Here is a 16,370-nt window from a genome sequence, read left to right on the forward strand (position 1 = left end):
TTACGAACACAACAACAACAACAACAACAAAAATCAGCCAAATCGGTCGCACAGTTCTCAAGCGTTGATCTTTTATACATATGGCAATTGATTTTTATTAATAGATTAATAACGTAACATTTGAGGGAACGTCCCGCATACTAGCACCATCTAGCAACTATAACTTACAACTCTGTACAAAATTGTTAGCTAACTCTTAGTCAACGCACCGATTAGGCTTATTTATACTGACACTGAACGTTGTTCAGCAAGTTGTAAGCCTTTTGATGAGTGTACTTTCAAAAAGATTGTTTTTAACTGTTTTACTTTTTTTTATTGGAGCTTGTTGCTGTATAACAAACGCTTGTCGCTCTTGATGTTCCTCTAACCTTAAATGCAGATAGCTTATGACGTCAATAGCCGAAGCTGCGTAATAATTAAAAAAGAAAAAAAATTAGTAGTTATCTAGACGGTTTTATTGAGAAAAGATCTCATGGTGTTGAGGAAATTTAAGCAGATTTTTCGTGGTTCCCTCTGGTTAGGACGCGTAAGTTCCCACGAGTGGGCGCTATGTTTTTCCGCGCCGCTGCGTTTACAGAGAGCGGCGGTCGCGGTCCACGGAGAGTGTGACCTTCTTTAGCGGCAAGCCGTTACCCTGCGTCCACCGGCCAGCGCGGATACCTCCAATTATCCTTGGCGAACCGCTAGGTCGTGCATTCTTCAGTAGGTCGCGACGCCGAGAGCCCGTTCCTTAATGTGCCCTAATTGGGAGATACTGGGCAGCTACGCCCGCGAACGCTGCTTTGCGAAGTCCCACGTTTGCCTCGCCCTGGCGCCCAGGTTGACCCTACGCAACTTTCCCCGAACAGCGTTCAAGGCGAGTACCCGTAGCGGGAACAATAGCTAACAACCAAAATGCTGGCGTTGTCATTACGTCAACGGAGACTGTACCGCTCTCCGCCGCGGTGTTCACTTTTACCTGAGCCCCGAGGCGAGCAAAACTAGGCGGAAGGGAACGACACTGCCACAGCGGATGACCGACATTCAACTCGACGCGTTCCGTGCTGATGATTGCCCACCGTAGTGTCTAAACTTCCGTCGCGTGTACTTTCCTTTCTCCGTTGGAAGTAGAAATTTAAAATGTCGCTCCTTAAAGCCAGCTGTTAACATAAATAAGAGTTTACATTTACATTTCTGAGGTCGCGTGAACGACAGCTAATAAACTACTTGTTAACTAACTGTTTGAAAAAAAAGGTGGTTGCTACTAACCCAGAAAACACTCTACTGATCTGGCCGGCCGGTGTGGCCTTGCGGTTCTAGGCGCTTCAGTCTGGAACCGCGTGACCGCTACGGTAACAGGTTCGAATCCTGCCTCGGGCATGGATGTGTGTGATGTCCTTAGGTTAGTTAGGTTTAAGTAGTTCTAGGGGACTGATGACCACAGATGTTAAGTCCCATAGTGCCCAGAGCCATTTGAACCATTTTTGAACTCTACTGATCTCTCCATTACTATAAATTAGTCCTATATATGCGGTGCCTGTTCGGACATGTCCAAAAGAACAGACACCACATACAGATAATTAAGGTGACGACAGCCAATGATCTCTTCAGTGTGGATGCACATCAGGCTTGAAGTCTTAAGGGAATCGACTACATGGCGCGAGTAATGAAGATAATGGGCAAGGGGCACTACGTTACTTGTGTGTGGCTAAGTTGAGAATTTGAGTCTGACGGGAGGAGTGCTAGTGTAGGCCGTGCAATTGCGACGATCACAGTGTCTAGACTGCGACGAGACGACGGTCATCGGAAAATCCGCAGCCGGCTATAGCATGGAGCCTCCTTATGTCGTAACGGGACGATATTTATTATTCTGGTTATGTCGCCGAAGAGGAGCGGCATTCCTTTATCCAACAGTACAAAAAAATTTTTTTAAATAAAAAAAAAAAAGATAGCTCAGTGGTCAGTGCATTTGCCGCGTACGCGAGAGACACAGGTTCGAATCTCGGTCTGGTACAAATTTTCAACTTCCTCCATGCCGACTCACAGCCAATGCCTGTAACTCCTTTACATCTTACAAATTAGTCAATTTGCCTCGGCTCACAAAATTTAGAAAAGACTGCAGTTCACGAAAAAAATTGTAATTGAAGTAATAATAAATTTTGTTACATTTCGAGAAATAATGAATTTACGACTAATTGCTTTGAGAAAAGCTGTTTTCCAATCGTATCACGTCATCGGAGAGTATACTTCCGCTGGATCGCTTTTACAGAACGCATTAGCTCAACACCAAGAACTGCACACAGCAGAAGATAAATTGTCATATGAAACATTTGGCAACACTCATTGAGTTACTCGCAATGCACCTAACACTGCAGTTGTCCTTACACATATTTCAAAATGGTTCAAATGTCTCTAAGCACTATGGGACTTAACATCTGAGGTCATCAGTCCCCTACACATAGAACTACTTAAACCTAACTAACCTAAGGACATCACACACATCAATGTCCGAGGCAGGATTCGAACCTGCGACCGTAGCAGCAGCGCTGTTGCGGACTGAGGCACCGAGAACCGTTCGGCCACAACGGCCGGCTACACATATTTCCCAAGTGACTTAGGGAAATCTACTTCGTAATCTAAAGTACTACGGAAAACTTCTTATTTCTAAATTATGAACCACACTTCATAAAACAGTCAATTTAAACGCTATATAAGTTGACACGCATTAGATTGTACAGTCCGTTTGGAAAATTGCTGTATACTGGAATACGGACTACGCTTGTAGATTACGTTGTAAATTCGAAACAAAGTTGGCAGAACACCAGTTGGCAGAACTGTTTGTTCACAGACACGCGATTGTTTTTTAATTCATTCTACTGTTACATAGCATGTAACCGTTTCGTTCAGCTGATGAAAGCCATTTAATGTGAAGGTTAATGTTCAGATGCTCGATTTGCTTTTAAATTATGATGCCTTTCGACAAGCAATTGATACACGGATTGAGTGCAGGAGGCACTTGCTGAAAAATTCTAGAAAACAGACGAGCCTCATCGTAATGCAGCTCGTCGACTTTCTGAGAAATTATGAGGGACAGGCTTAACTTTACGCACCGAACGAACTGGAAGACCACCTAAACTAAACGAACAGAAGTTATTGGATAGTTCTGACTCCATGCAACAGAGCCCAGCAAAATCACTGTGCAAGTTGGCACAAGAAAAAGATATAGGGCCTGCAAGCGCGCACAAATCAGTTAGGCAAACATTGAAATTATTCCCTTGTAAAGTGAGAGTAGTGCAATAATTAAAAGATGGGGATCATGAAAAGCGAATCCGTTACTGCAAATGATTTACATCTTTCACTGAGAGGAATACCATTAACATTCTTGATGTCACCTTCTACACAGAGGAGGCCTGGTTCCATCTCTCTCACCATGTTAACACCAAACACACAACTGTGGTCAACGGAGAATCCTCGTGCTGCGCTACAAACGCCATTGCATGATCAGAGAATTTGGGTGTGAGTAGCAATAGTCAGACAGTGGTTTGTTGGTTTTTTTTTTAAGAAACCGTGAACAACTAACGTCATTGTTTAATTATCGACCATCTAATTACCATCTAAATGGAGACGAAATGAACTACTCATGGTTTCAACGAGTTGGCGCTACTATACAGAGATCTGACAACACTATGCGTCATTTGGAAGAGTTTTTTTGGGATACGTGTCACCTCAGAAAAACCTATGCCCCCCCAGGCTGGCCTTTACTCCACCAGACTTATTTTCTTTAGGGGCCAGCAAAATCTGTGGTGTATCGCAATCGCCCACTTGAAAACTGAAATAATTGCTTACGTGAGAAGCGTATCACAATGAGATCTGCAGAAATTGTCTTGCAATAAAATAAAGCGCGTTCAGACTTGTTAGTCATTGCCAACATACGTTGTAACTGCACAACAATGTTCCAAATACACTGTAGTATAAATAATAACATGAAACAAAATTACATGCCGTAACAAATACTTAGAATATCTATGCATATAATCAAAAGGAAGTAAAATGCATTTGGGCTCAATGTTCACTAGAAACACCACGACAAACAGTATTATCGAATATCGAATCACAATTACATTTGACTTACTATGTGGAGCGAGTGGCCGTGCGGTTCTAGGCGCTTCAGTCTGGAACCGCGTGACCGCTACGGTCGCAGGTTCGAATCCTGCCTCGGGAATTGATGTGTGTGATGTCCTTAGGTTAGTTAGGTTTAAGTAGTTCTAAGTTCTAGGGGACTGATGACCACAGATCTTAAGTCCCATAGTGCTCAGAGCCATTCGAACCATTTTTTTATGTTGAGCGAAGGTGATAAATTTTAACATCTGATGTAATTTTTTCATTATTAATGTAGCTTATTTGGTACTGATCACTGTAACAATCAAATCACACAGTTTCGTCATATGAAAATTGGAAATGTCAAATGTTCTAAGCACCAAATCTCACATTTGTCAGGAGAATAAAAAAAAAACATTGGATTTCTGTTTATAGATAACTTGTTTCTATCCAAAAAAATTGACAAGCTATTCTGCTACCACGGAACTATGCTGCTCAGCTCATCACTGCAAAAAATAATGACGCAAATTTTAAAATAAATCATTTATTAAAAACATTCTGGGTGGCAGGGATCTGACTAGTACTAAGTGCCAACAAGAACACTTTTGCTTCAGGTGCCATTAATCCTGAGGCACTTCGTTTTGCTTGTAATAATACAAATATAGAAATACAGCAGTAATATTTAACCAGTAGAACTGTAGTCAACAAAAATCATTTTTCATATCTCTGAAATTTTTTATAGGAGAATAACAAAATAAAATTCAAGAATACTACCTCCCAGTAATTGACTTCTGTTTCTTACACAACTACATTCTTGGGAGCAGATGTTACTATGTTTACTCTATAACTCCCTGTGCTGTTGAGGAAGAAATGGCAACATCGCCAAAAAGTCTTTCTGTTTTGCAACTGATAAAACATGGCTGGTTTCGTAGACGAAGCAAGGTATGGCATACGTCAGCCATGGTCTTTCCTCTTTTGAAGACACTGACATTTTTCCATTCTACTGCTTCACAGTAAAAAAAATTAATAGCTATTTCAGAAGAATGACTACGGGAGACTTCGATCATACTGCATTTGAAGATATCATACGTCTGTGTTGACAATAATGTTTTAGCAGTATTTTTAAAATTAAAGAAGTGAGTGCTTGCATTGCAATTACATGGAATTGTTTCATAATTTTAGCTGATCCAGCAGTCTTGTGTAAATCTTGAGGAAGAAGGCCTTGCATACCTTTTATCTACCAAGCCGCCACATCTGGTAACGAAAGTCTGAGATATTTTCGTATTTAACGTATCGCGCGAGAACTTCTCTACTTTACACAGAGACAAAGCAGAAGAGATTCACGTGTTCTTCACTAATAGCACGAGGCGCGAGATAACAATAACGTTGTTTTCGTCGTTCTCCGTTTATGTCGCGCTCTTCGATGAAGACGTGTTTACAGGTGCGGCTTCTTCGTAATCCCCTGCCCTGTTTGCGAAATACTGTAATTGTTCCTTCTGAAGGCAGAAAAATTTACAAGGTACTTAAACGTAGAGCGAGAAGCCACATCTTCTTTATGACGTTCAACTGAGATTGGGATGTCATTACTGCGACTGCTGTATGTCCTGTACGTCATCCTCATTTGAAGAGATACTTTGGCAGCATCCACAATCCGCAAGCAGTTATCTCTCTGCCAACTCAGATGACGACAGTATATTTTAATGTGAGTCTCACCCGGCACTGAAGGGCGCTGGTATCTAAGTAATGTTCCCTGTTCTGAAAACAAAGTTCTGTCGGCATAGGAGCATAATGATTTAGGAAGGACGTGACCATGGTTTCGTTAAAGAATTGCCCAGCATTTGTCCGAAGTGTATCAAGTAGACGCACCCGTACAGGAAATTGAATCAGACTCTCCTTCAATCCTGGTTCTACTGCCTTAATTACTGGGACAATTTAATCTGTTCACCGATATCCTCATAGCGTAACTGAATTTTTTTTTTAGAATTTTCTCCGAAAATTAGACGTTAGCCCCACCCTGAAAATGAAAATACGTATGAACTGTTTTTCTGTTTGCAAAGTCAGTAATATACCGAACCTGCCTCGGATATAGAGGGGTGGAACCTTGAAAAAATCCAGTCGTTATAGCTTAGTAGAATTCAAATACACTTTACAGCAGTGTTCACATAACACAGCAACAAGTTTCGAAAGTGTGTTACATAATTTTAAAGCGTGTGTGCTATGTAAATAATACCAAACGACGAGTTACAAAATATAGAATAAACGTAAGCACACTTAACTGTAAACTATATCTGTATGACTCAGAAAACGTACAAGCTAAATGAATAGTTATTTTGCATAGGACAGTTTCAGCGTTCAAAATGCAGCTGACATAAACGTAGTAGTGATGAAGATATAATAGTGTATTACGCCAAATAAAGATGGGTGAAAAATGGAAATATGTCTTGGTATAAAAAAGTTACATAAAAGTACAAAGTTGTTGTATTTTATAAACAAAGAAAAACTACAATATGTGAGCGATACACGCTAACAATCAGTTTTGGTCCCAGGACATGCTTAGGTTACAGACATAGCTCTGGAGAGTAATGAGTTTTATGATTGCTCCAGTTGTCTGTCGTTTTTGAGAAGAACGAAACAAAAAATGTTTTGTATTCGCGCTAAAAAGGTCCAGTATTCGCGCTAAAAAGGTCCACAATGCCTTAAAAATTCAATATTGCTGCCCCCCTTTTGAACATTATCGTAATTTATTTCGTGAATAGCTATTTCGAGCTGTTCCGGTAGGGCAGGAATCTTCCCTTTCCTTTTCGCGTGCTATATTTCTAATCTCGCTCAATTCCCTGCGACGGGTGGTCAGCTTTGTATATGTGCTTAACTATTCTCGGCGTATCGTATATAGCCTGAAGGCGTCCTTTTTTTTCTCCGGAGCCAACAGCTGATGAGTTCGTGAATTATTTCTAGTCCAGCTGGACCAATTCGTCTTGAGTTTTTCAATAATAGTCTTGCGTAATAGGATTCATCACATCTATGCTCTTCACTCTTGCGTGTATTTTTTTTATTTTTTTTTTTTTTAATGGGGATCAGTAGATGACGCGACACCACAGCCCGATAACGTCATCAGCACGGTGGAGATTCGAGCTTCAAGAAAGCAATCAAAGCAAGAACTGAAAAATTAACGGAAATTCCACGGGAATGTGGGAGTTATAAAAACTAGACAACAACAGAACACAGTGGTAAATAGGGCTTTTCATCAACACGTGAATTTTTACTGAATCTGTTTAATCGCGTGTAACACAACGCGCTAGATGATGTTGGAAAACTTGTTGCTATGAAATATGCAAATAAAAAATTTCCGACACACATTCATTGGCTTCAATAACCTAGCACCAAACAGTCACATTAGAAACTCTTGGTCTACGCTACCACAACCGTAAAGTCGCTGTACAGCGCAGAACGAGAGTATAGCGATCTTCAATACATTTCACATCTCCACTAAATCTATATAAACTGAACGACATATTGTAAACAAAATACACGGACGACATCTATAACTTATGCCACCTACGCCACAAGTCAAAGAAAATACACTACTGGCCATTAACATTGCTACACCAAGAACAAATGCAGATGATAAACGGATATTCATTGGACAAATATATTATACTAGAACTGACATGTGATTACATTTTCACGCAATTTGGGTGCATAGATCCTGAGAAGTCAGTACCCAGAACAACCACCTCTGGCCGTAATAACGGCCTTGATACGCCTGGGCATTGAGTCAAACAGGGCTTGGATGGCTTGAACAGGTACAGCTGCCCATGCAGCTTCAACACGATACCACAGTTCATTAAGAGTAGTGACTGGCGTATTGTAACGAGCCAGTTGCTCGGCCACCATTGACCAGACGTTTTAAATTGGTGAGAGATCCGGAGAATGTGCTGGCCAGGGCAGCAGTCGAACATTTTCTGTATCCACAAAGGCCCGCACAAGACTTGCAACACGCGGTCGTGCATTATCCTGCTGAAATGTAGGGTTTCGCAGGGATCGAATGAAGGGTAGATCCACGGGTCGTATCACATCTGAAATGTAACGTCCACTGTTCAAAGTGCCGTCAATGCGAACAAGAGATGACCGAGACGAGTAACCAATGGCACCCCATACCATCACGCCGGGTGATAGACGCCAGTATGGCGATGACGAATACACGCTTCCAATGTGCGTTTACCGCGATGTCACCAAACACGGATGTGACCATCATGATGCTGTAAACAGAACTTGGATTCATCCGAAAAAATGACGTTTTGCCATTCGTGCACCCAGGTTCGTCGTTGAATACACGATCGCAGGCGCTCCTGTCTGTGATGCAGCGTCAAGGGTAACCGCAACCATGGTCTCCGAGCTGATAGTCCATGCTGCTGCAAACGTCGTGGAACTGTTCGTGCAGATGGTTGTTGTCTTGCAAACGTCCCCATCTGTTGACTCATGGATCGAGACGTGGCTGCACGATCCGTTACAGCCATGCGGATAAGATGCCTGTTGTCTCAGCTGCTAGTGATACGAGGCCGTTGGGATCCAGCACGGCGTTCCGTATTACCCTCCTGAACCCACCGATTCCATGTTCTGCTAACAGTCATTGGATCTCGATCAACTCGAGCAGCAATGTCGCGATACGATAAACCGCAATCGCAATAGGCTACAATCCGACCTTTATCAAAGTCGGAAACGTGATGGTACGCATTTCTCCTCCTTACACGAGGCATCACAACAACGTTTCACCAGGCAACGCCGGTCAAATGCTGTTTGTGCATGAGAAATCGGTTGGAAACTTTCCTCATGTCAGCACGTTGTAGGTGTCGCCACCGGCGCCAACCTTGTGTGAATGCTCTGAAAAGCTAATCATTTGCATATCGCAGCATCTTCTTCCTGTCGGTTAAATTTCGCGTCTGTAGCACGTCATCCTCGTGGTGTAGCAATTTTAATGGCCAGTAGTGCATCACGGGCTCGATATGTTCACTTGAGCCCATTTTTTAATTTCGGCCCTTCTCTACAGCTACTTCTGGACATCGATTTTGCTTGTAAGTTCTTGTAATATTGGACATCTAAAACCAGATCTTGCTACTGGTTACGAATTCAGTCTTATTTTCTACCTGCAAACAGGATCAACAATTATGTCAACTATTGAACTGCTTATTAACGTTCGCCAAACAGTGACGGGTTCGCGACTAATCTCTTCTCCGCTGTTTGCCGTTGCAGGCGTACGTGTCGTGCGCGCTGGGGGTGCACAACGTGGGCTTCGTGATGATCTGCTTCGGCGTGGTGAACGCCATCTGCTCGCTGCTGTTCGGCTCGGTGATGAAGTTCGTGGGCCGGTTCCCGCTGATGGCGCTCGGCGCCCTGGTGCACGCCTGCCTCGTCGGCGTGCTGCTCATCTGGAGGCCCAACCCCGCCACGCCGCTCGTCTTCTACGCCATCTCCGGCCTGTGGGGCGTCGGCGACGCCGTGTGGCAGACTCAAGTCAACGGTGAGTGTGCGCGCGTGTAGCCGCTACAGCAACACCTTTGTACCGGACACCCTGGCGAACGGTGCACACGGCAGAATGCTAACATTGCCGCTTTCTCGAGTCTGGCGCAGCTACAGGGTGTTTCCGTAAGAGCCAGCAAAAATGTAACAGGACATAAGAAATGCTCCACTGCACAATTTGAGATAAGGAATCTGGTGTCGGAGAAGCCAGCTTAAGAAGATATTGAAGTAAACCTGTCTACAGCTTTGTCTAGTATTACCGTTTTCCACCGTATTTATAACTAACAAGCGTTACACGTACTGTACTGTTTATTTGCATGTACACTCTTTCCTGCCGGGGAACAAGGAGGACGAGACCGATTACTAGGAAGTAACGATGCAGGTTTTGTTTGCTTAACTTGTCCATAAGACGGCTCTGTAATATCGTATTTACGTTGTGCCATGACCCGTTTCACGTGCAATACGAGTACTTGTAGTGGGGGCCGTTGCAAAACGTTCCAGCATCTCCTCCTCAAAATAGGACATGTCCGAAAGAACAGACAACATATCCATATAAGTATATAGTTCTGGCAATACCAGCCATGACCTTCTTCTTCTGTGCGGATGCACACATATTACCCGAACCCTTGCGGGACTTGGTAAGAATGTCTTCCACGAGTAATGAGTTTGTTGGGTAGGGACATTACGAATGTAGTGTGTGGACATATAAGGTGAGAGTGTGGGTCTCGCGGGAGACGTGTGCGAGATACTCCCTGCAGTCGCGCTATCCTCTGTGCCCTCGGTGGCTCAGATGGATAGAGCGTCTGCCATGTAAGCAAGAGATTCCGGGTTCGCGTCCCGGTCTGGGCACACATTTTTCACCTGTCCCCGTTGATATATATCAACGCACGTCAGCAGTTTACTTAACTGCTAAGGTCCCCCTATGCTTACACACTACTTAACCAAAATTATCCTAAGGACAAACACACCACCCATGCCCGAGGGAGGACTCGAACCTCCGCCGGGACCATCCGCACAGTCCATGACTGCAGCGCCCTAGACCGCTCGGCCGAGACTAGGAGTTTTTGAAGTGTGGTACAGTAGAAGAACAGACAGATCCTATAATCAATGGAAAGGTACTCAAATGAATCGAGCAGAAATGAAATTTATGGCATAAATTCACTGAAAGAAAGAATCGGTTATTGGGACAGATGTACAGCCGTCAGTACAACTGATAACAGAGGAAACCGAGGAGTTTAAAATTTGTAGAGAAAGACCGAGGCTTCCACGTAAACAGGTTCAGATGGATACAGGCAGCAATCGTCACTCTGGAATAAAGAGGCTTGCACAGGAAAGACTGTCTTGGAGAGCTGCATAAACGAGTTTTCGGGCTGAGCAGTATAACAAGAACAATAAATATTCAAAAGTGTAACAATTGCAGCACTTTCGTTTAATGTTATGGATTTTCCACACTTTTCATGTTTAATAAGTTCATATTCTCATTTTTACCAAACCGAGTGCTGAGTAGGGCGTAGATTCCAATCACTAATATCTCTAAGTTCACATTTCCTTCTGTCAGAGAGTTTACGACGTTCGAGGACAACCTTATTGATTCTTCTTGCTCCTACAGCTTTATTTCTCACTTGAAATTCTTTTATTTCGTTCGTTGGCTCTTCGAAGTTCACTGTCTGGCCGAAAGTGTCCGGACACACCTATGTAATGCAGATGCCACGGGAGGCGGACCTGCCAGTATAAAAGTACTTACGGAGTATTCAGCTGTCAGTAGAGAAACAGTAACGGCAGAATGAGTAGGACAGGAGAACTCAGTGCACTAGACATTAGACGTCAGCTCACTAATAAGTCCATCAGGGACATTACAACCCTTCTAAAGCTGCCCAAGTCGACAATTAGTGATGCGACTGTGAAGTGCAAACGCGAAGGAGCAACCACAGTTTCACCATGACCAGCGGACCTCATGTACTGACGGACAGTCACCGTCGAGTGTTGTCGAGGGTGCTTGCAAAAATTGCCTGTAATCATCGGAAGAAATCACTCGTGATTTCAAAAGTGCTACGAGCATTCCAGCTAGAACGATCACTGGGCGTGTAGAGAGTTAAAAAGAATGGGAAATAATGGTCGAGTAGTTCCTCCTAGGCGACATATCTCTGTAGTCACTGCTAAGTGATGGTTGACGTGGCTTGAAGGAAGACGCCACTGGACAGTAGACGACTGGAAGCGAGAGACTTGGAGTGATTATCCAATGGAAGGGTTTGGGTTTGGTGAATGCCTGGATACGTCCCATCACGTCTAGTGCCAACAGTGAAGTACTGAGGAGGTAGTGTAACAATATGGAGTTGTTTTTCGTGGATATTATGTGGTCCCTTATCACGCTTGAGAAAATGCTAAATGCGGAACGATATGAACACATTTTACAGCATTGTGCACTGCATACAATAGAGGAAGAGTTCGGAGACGATTGTTGTTGTATCAACATGATAATGCATCCAGTTATAAAGCATCATATGTGAGCCAATGGTTTGTGAACAATAACGTTTCTGAAATTGATTGACCGGCTCATAGTTCCGACATCTATCTAATGGAACACCTTTAGGATGAGTTAGAACATCGACTTCACTCCGTACTCCAACGTCTAACATCCTTCTCTACTTTTGACTCTTGAGGAAGAATGACCTCCTATGCAGACATTCTGACGACCTCACTGAAAGTGACCACAGCAGAAATCCGTCATAAAGGTGGGATGTGAACACACGCCATACTAATGTCCGCTCGTAGGTTCTAAATACTTTTAAACATTTAGTATACCTTTAATGGGAAAACGTTATTTACTGACGTTACAATGACTGACAAATGGAATATTCTTAGAAAACGTAATAATAATGTCCGCCTACTCACTTTAGGAGCGCTTTTACGACGCCAATGTACATTTCGAAATCACAGTTCCATCAGGTGATACTGAAAAGCAGAAAAGTCGTCTTGTGGAAGTTATAGTGCTTTCTTAATGGCAATCTACGAAACTGTGGCGGAATAATACAGTACTAAACACTGAAGCGCCGAAGAAACTGATATAGGCATGCGTTTTCAAATACAAAGATATGTAAACATGCAGAATACGGCGCTACGGTCGGCATCGCCTATATAAGACAACAAGCGTCTAGCGAAGTTGTTAGATCGGTTACTGCTGCTACAATGGCAGGTTATCAAGATGTAAGTGAGTTTGAACGTGGTGTCATAGTCGGCGCACGAGCGATGCTACACAGCATCTCCGAGGTAGCGATGAAGTGGGGATTTTCCCGTACGACCATTTCACGAGTGTACCGTGAATATCAGGAATTTGGTAAAAAATCAAATTTTCGACATCGCTGCGCCCGGAAAAGATCCTGCAAGAACGGGTCCAACGACGACTAAAGAGAATCGTTCAACGTGACAGAAGTGCGACACTTCCGCAAATTGCTGCAGATTTCAGTGCTGGACCATCAACAAGTGTTAGCGTGCCAACCATTCGGCTTTCGGAGCCGAAGGATCACTCATGGCAATCTACGAAACTGTGGCGGAATAATACAGTACTAAACACTGAAGCGCCGAAGAAACTGATATAGGCATGCGTTTTCAAATACAAAGATATGTAAACATGCAGAATACGGCGCTACGGTCGGCATCGCCTATATAAGACAACAAGCGTCTAGCGAAGTTGTTAGATCGGTTACTGCTGCTACAATGGCAGGTTATCAAGATGTAAGTGAGTTTGAACGTGGTGTCATAGTCGGCGCACGAGCGATGCTACACAGCATCTCCGAGGTAGCGATGAAGTGGGGATTTTCCCGTACGACCATTTCACGAGTGTACCGTGAATATCAGGAATTTGGTAAAAAATCAAATTTTCGACATCGCTGCGCCCGGAAAAGATCCTGCAAGAACGGGTCCAACGACGACTAAAGAGAATCGTTCAACGTGACAGAAGTGCGACACTTCCGCAAATTGCTGCAGATTTCAGTGCTGGACCATCAACAAGTGTTAGCGTGCCAACCATTCGGCTTTCGGAGCCGAAGGATCACTCATGTAACCTTGATGGCTGCACCAAACAAAGCTTTACGCCCAGCCTGGGTCCGTCAACACCGACATTGGACTGTTGATGACTGGAACCATGTTGCCTGGTCGGACGAGTCTCGTTTCAGATTGTATCGAGCGGATGGAGTGTACGGGTATGAAGACAACCTCATGAATCCATGGACCCTCCATGCCAGCAGGGAACTGTTCAGGTTGTTGGTGGCTCTGCAATGGTGTGGTGCGTGTGCAGGAGGAGTGATATAGGACCCCTGGTACGTCTAGATACGACTCTGACAGGTGACAAGTATGTAGGCATCCTGTCTGATCACCTGCATCCATTCATATCCATTGTGTATTCCGACGGACTTGAGCAATTCCAGCAGGACAATGCGAGACCCCACACGTCCATAATTGCTACAGAATGGCTCCAGGAATACTCTTCTGAGGTAGATCTCCACCCCCTCGTACTCTTACGGTTTTGTGGACAGCCCTGCAGGATTCATGGCGTCAGTTCCCTCCAGCATTACTTCAGATATTACTCGAGTCCGTGCCACGTCGTGTTGCGGCACTTCCGCGTGCTCTCTGCGGCCCTACTCGATTTTGGGCAGGTGTTCCAGTTTCTTTGGCTGTTCAGTGTAGAAGAATATTTGTAGATTGTTGTTGAAAATGACGGCTCTATTTTTGTATATGAGATCACAACGAAGCAGCAACAGAATAGCTACTGTGGCTACAATGAAATTAAAAATGAATTAGGTTTAACAGCATGTACTCGTTCACTGCGAAATATTCGCGTGTGCGAACGTGCGGACAATTGCACGGTGTCGGAGACGCCCGCAAAACAAATTCTAGCTGCCACAGGGACAGGATTCCCACGGGCGCGCCGCGCGCCTCGTAATGAGCCTGCAGGGCGGGGCAGGAGTGTTTCTCACGCCCCGCCTCTGGCAGACCTTGTGCCGCTCACCGCCGGGTCACATCCTGACACGACGCCCACGGAACTCCGCCCGCCCTTACTTTGCGTTTTCCGCAATCGCGCTCCGTTCCCCTTTCGGCGATTACCACAGAGACTGATCTGCTCTGACCTTCGGGCCTGTTTCGCCTTTTACTTCATTTCCTTCTCGGTGCAACAGCCACGGAGATCATTTACACGTTTCGTACACTTTATATACGCAGTACAAAATTTGCAATACTTCGCATGTCCCACACACGAATAAAAAAAATCTGTAAACTTTACGAGGGCTGTCTCCTCCTCCCCCCCCCCCCCCCTCCAGGTTTGATCGGTCGCTAAATTAAAACCACACTGAAATTACGATGCATTGTCCTCGATGGTGAGTGTTCATCGGAGGTGAGGGTATCATCTGGAGTGCTCCATGGAAGTGTGGTAGGTCCGCTGTTGTTTTCTATCTACATAAATGATCTTTTGGATAGGGTGGATAGCAATGTGCGGCTGTTTGCTGATGATGCTGTGGTGTACGGGAAGGTGTCGTCGTTGAGTGACTATAGGAGAATACAAAATGACTTGGACAGGATTTGTGATTGGTGTAAAGAATGACAGCTAACTCTAAATATAGATAAATGTAAATTAATGCAGATGAATAGGAAAAAGAATCCCGTAATGTTTGAATACTCCATTAGTAGCGCTTGACACAGTCACGTCGATTAAATATTTGGGCGTAACATTGCAGAGCGATATGAAGTTGGACAAGAATGTAATTGCAGTTGTGGGAAAGGCGGATAGTCGTCTTCGGTTCATTGGTAGAATTCTGGGAAGATGTGGTTCAGCTGTAAAGGAGACCGCTTATAAAACATTAATACGACCTATTCTTGAGTACTGCTCGAGCGTTTGGGGTCCCTATCAGGTCGGATTGAGGGAGGACATAGAAGCAATTCAGAGGCGGGCTGCTAGATTTGTTACTGGTAGGTTTGATCATCACGCGAGTTTTACGGAAATGCTTCAGGAACTCGGGTGGGAATCGCTACTGAGGAAATTTAGAGAACCAGCATTTGAGGCTGACTGCAGTACAATTTTACTGCCGCCAACTTATATTTCGCGGAAAGACCACAAAGATAAGAGAGATTAGGGCTCGTACAGAGACATATAGGCAGTCATTTTTCCCTCGTTCTGTTTAGGAGTGGAACAGGGAGAGAAGATGCTAGTTGTGGTACGAGGTACCCTCCACCACGCACCGTATGGTGGATTGCGGAGTATGTATGTAGATGTAGATGTAGAAGCTTCGCGCAGATGTGTTATGCAGTGTCTCTAGTATGGCCGTCGATAGTGTTACATCACACTTTCCAGTCCCGAGCGCACAGTGAGCAGTAAATGTGCTTGGAACAATTGTCACCTGACACCCGCCAGGTTAGCCGAGAGAGCTAATGCGCTGCTTCCTGGACTCGGGTAGGCGCGCTGGCCCCGGATCGAGTCCGCCCGGCGGAATACCGTCGTCGGTCGGTGTGCCGGCCAGCCTGGATGTGGTTTTTAAGCGGTTTTCCACATCCCGCTAGGTGAATACCGGGCTGGTCCCCACGTTCCGCCTCAGTTACACGACTCGCAGACATCTGAACACGCTCGCACTATTCCATGAATTACACTCAACGCAGACAGCAGGGGTACACTAACTCCGTCCTGGGGGGTAGGGGTGGCGGCAGGAAGGGCATCCGGCCACCACTTTCCACTAACCTTGCCAAATCCGTTCCTAACACTGCCGACCTTGCGTCAGCGCGGGACATGGCAC

The 16,370-nt window shown here is 44.6% G+C and overlaps 1 protein-coding gene across 1 annotated transcript in view; it reads left to right on the forward strand.

Annotated features, from left to right (window-relative positions):
- The window catches only part of LOC126187825 (UNC93-like protein), a 224,978-nt gene that overhangs the window by 190,334 nt on the left and 18,274 nt on the right, over positions 1-16,370 (forward strand). Inside the window, exon 6 of the mRNA XM_049929122.1 lies at positions 9,328-9,595. Coding sequence (XP_049785079.1) covers positions 9,328-9,595 — 268 coding nt within the window. The remainder of the gene's footprint in view (positions 1-9,327; positions 9,596-16,370) is intronic.

The sequence above is a fragment of the Schistocerca cancellata genome, chromosome 5 (assembly GCF_023864275.1).
Source record: "Schistocerca cancellata isolate TAMUIC-IGC-003103 chromosome 5, iqSchCanc2.1, whole genome shotgun sequence".
In the NCBI taxonomy this organism is placed as follows: Eukaryota; Metazoa; Arthropoda; class Insecta; order Orthoptera; family Acrididae; genus Schistocerca; species Schistocerca cancellata.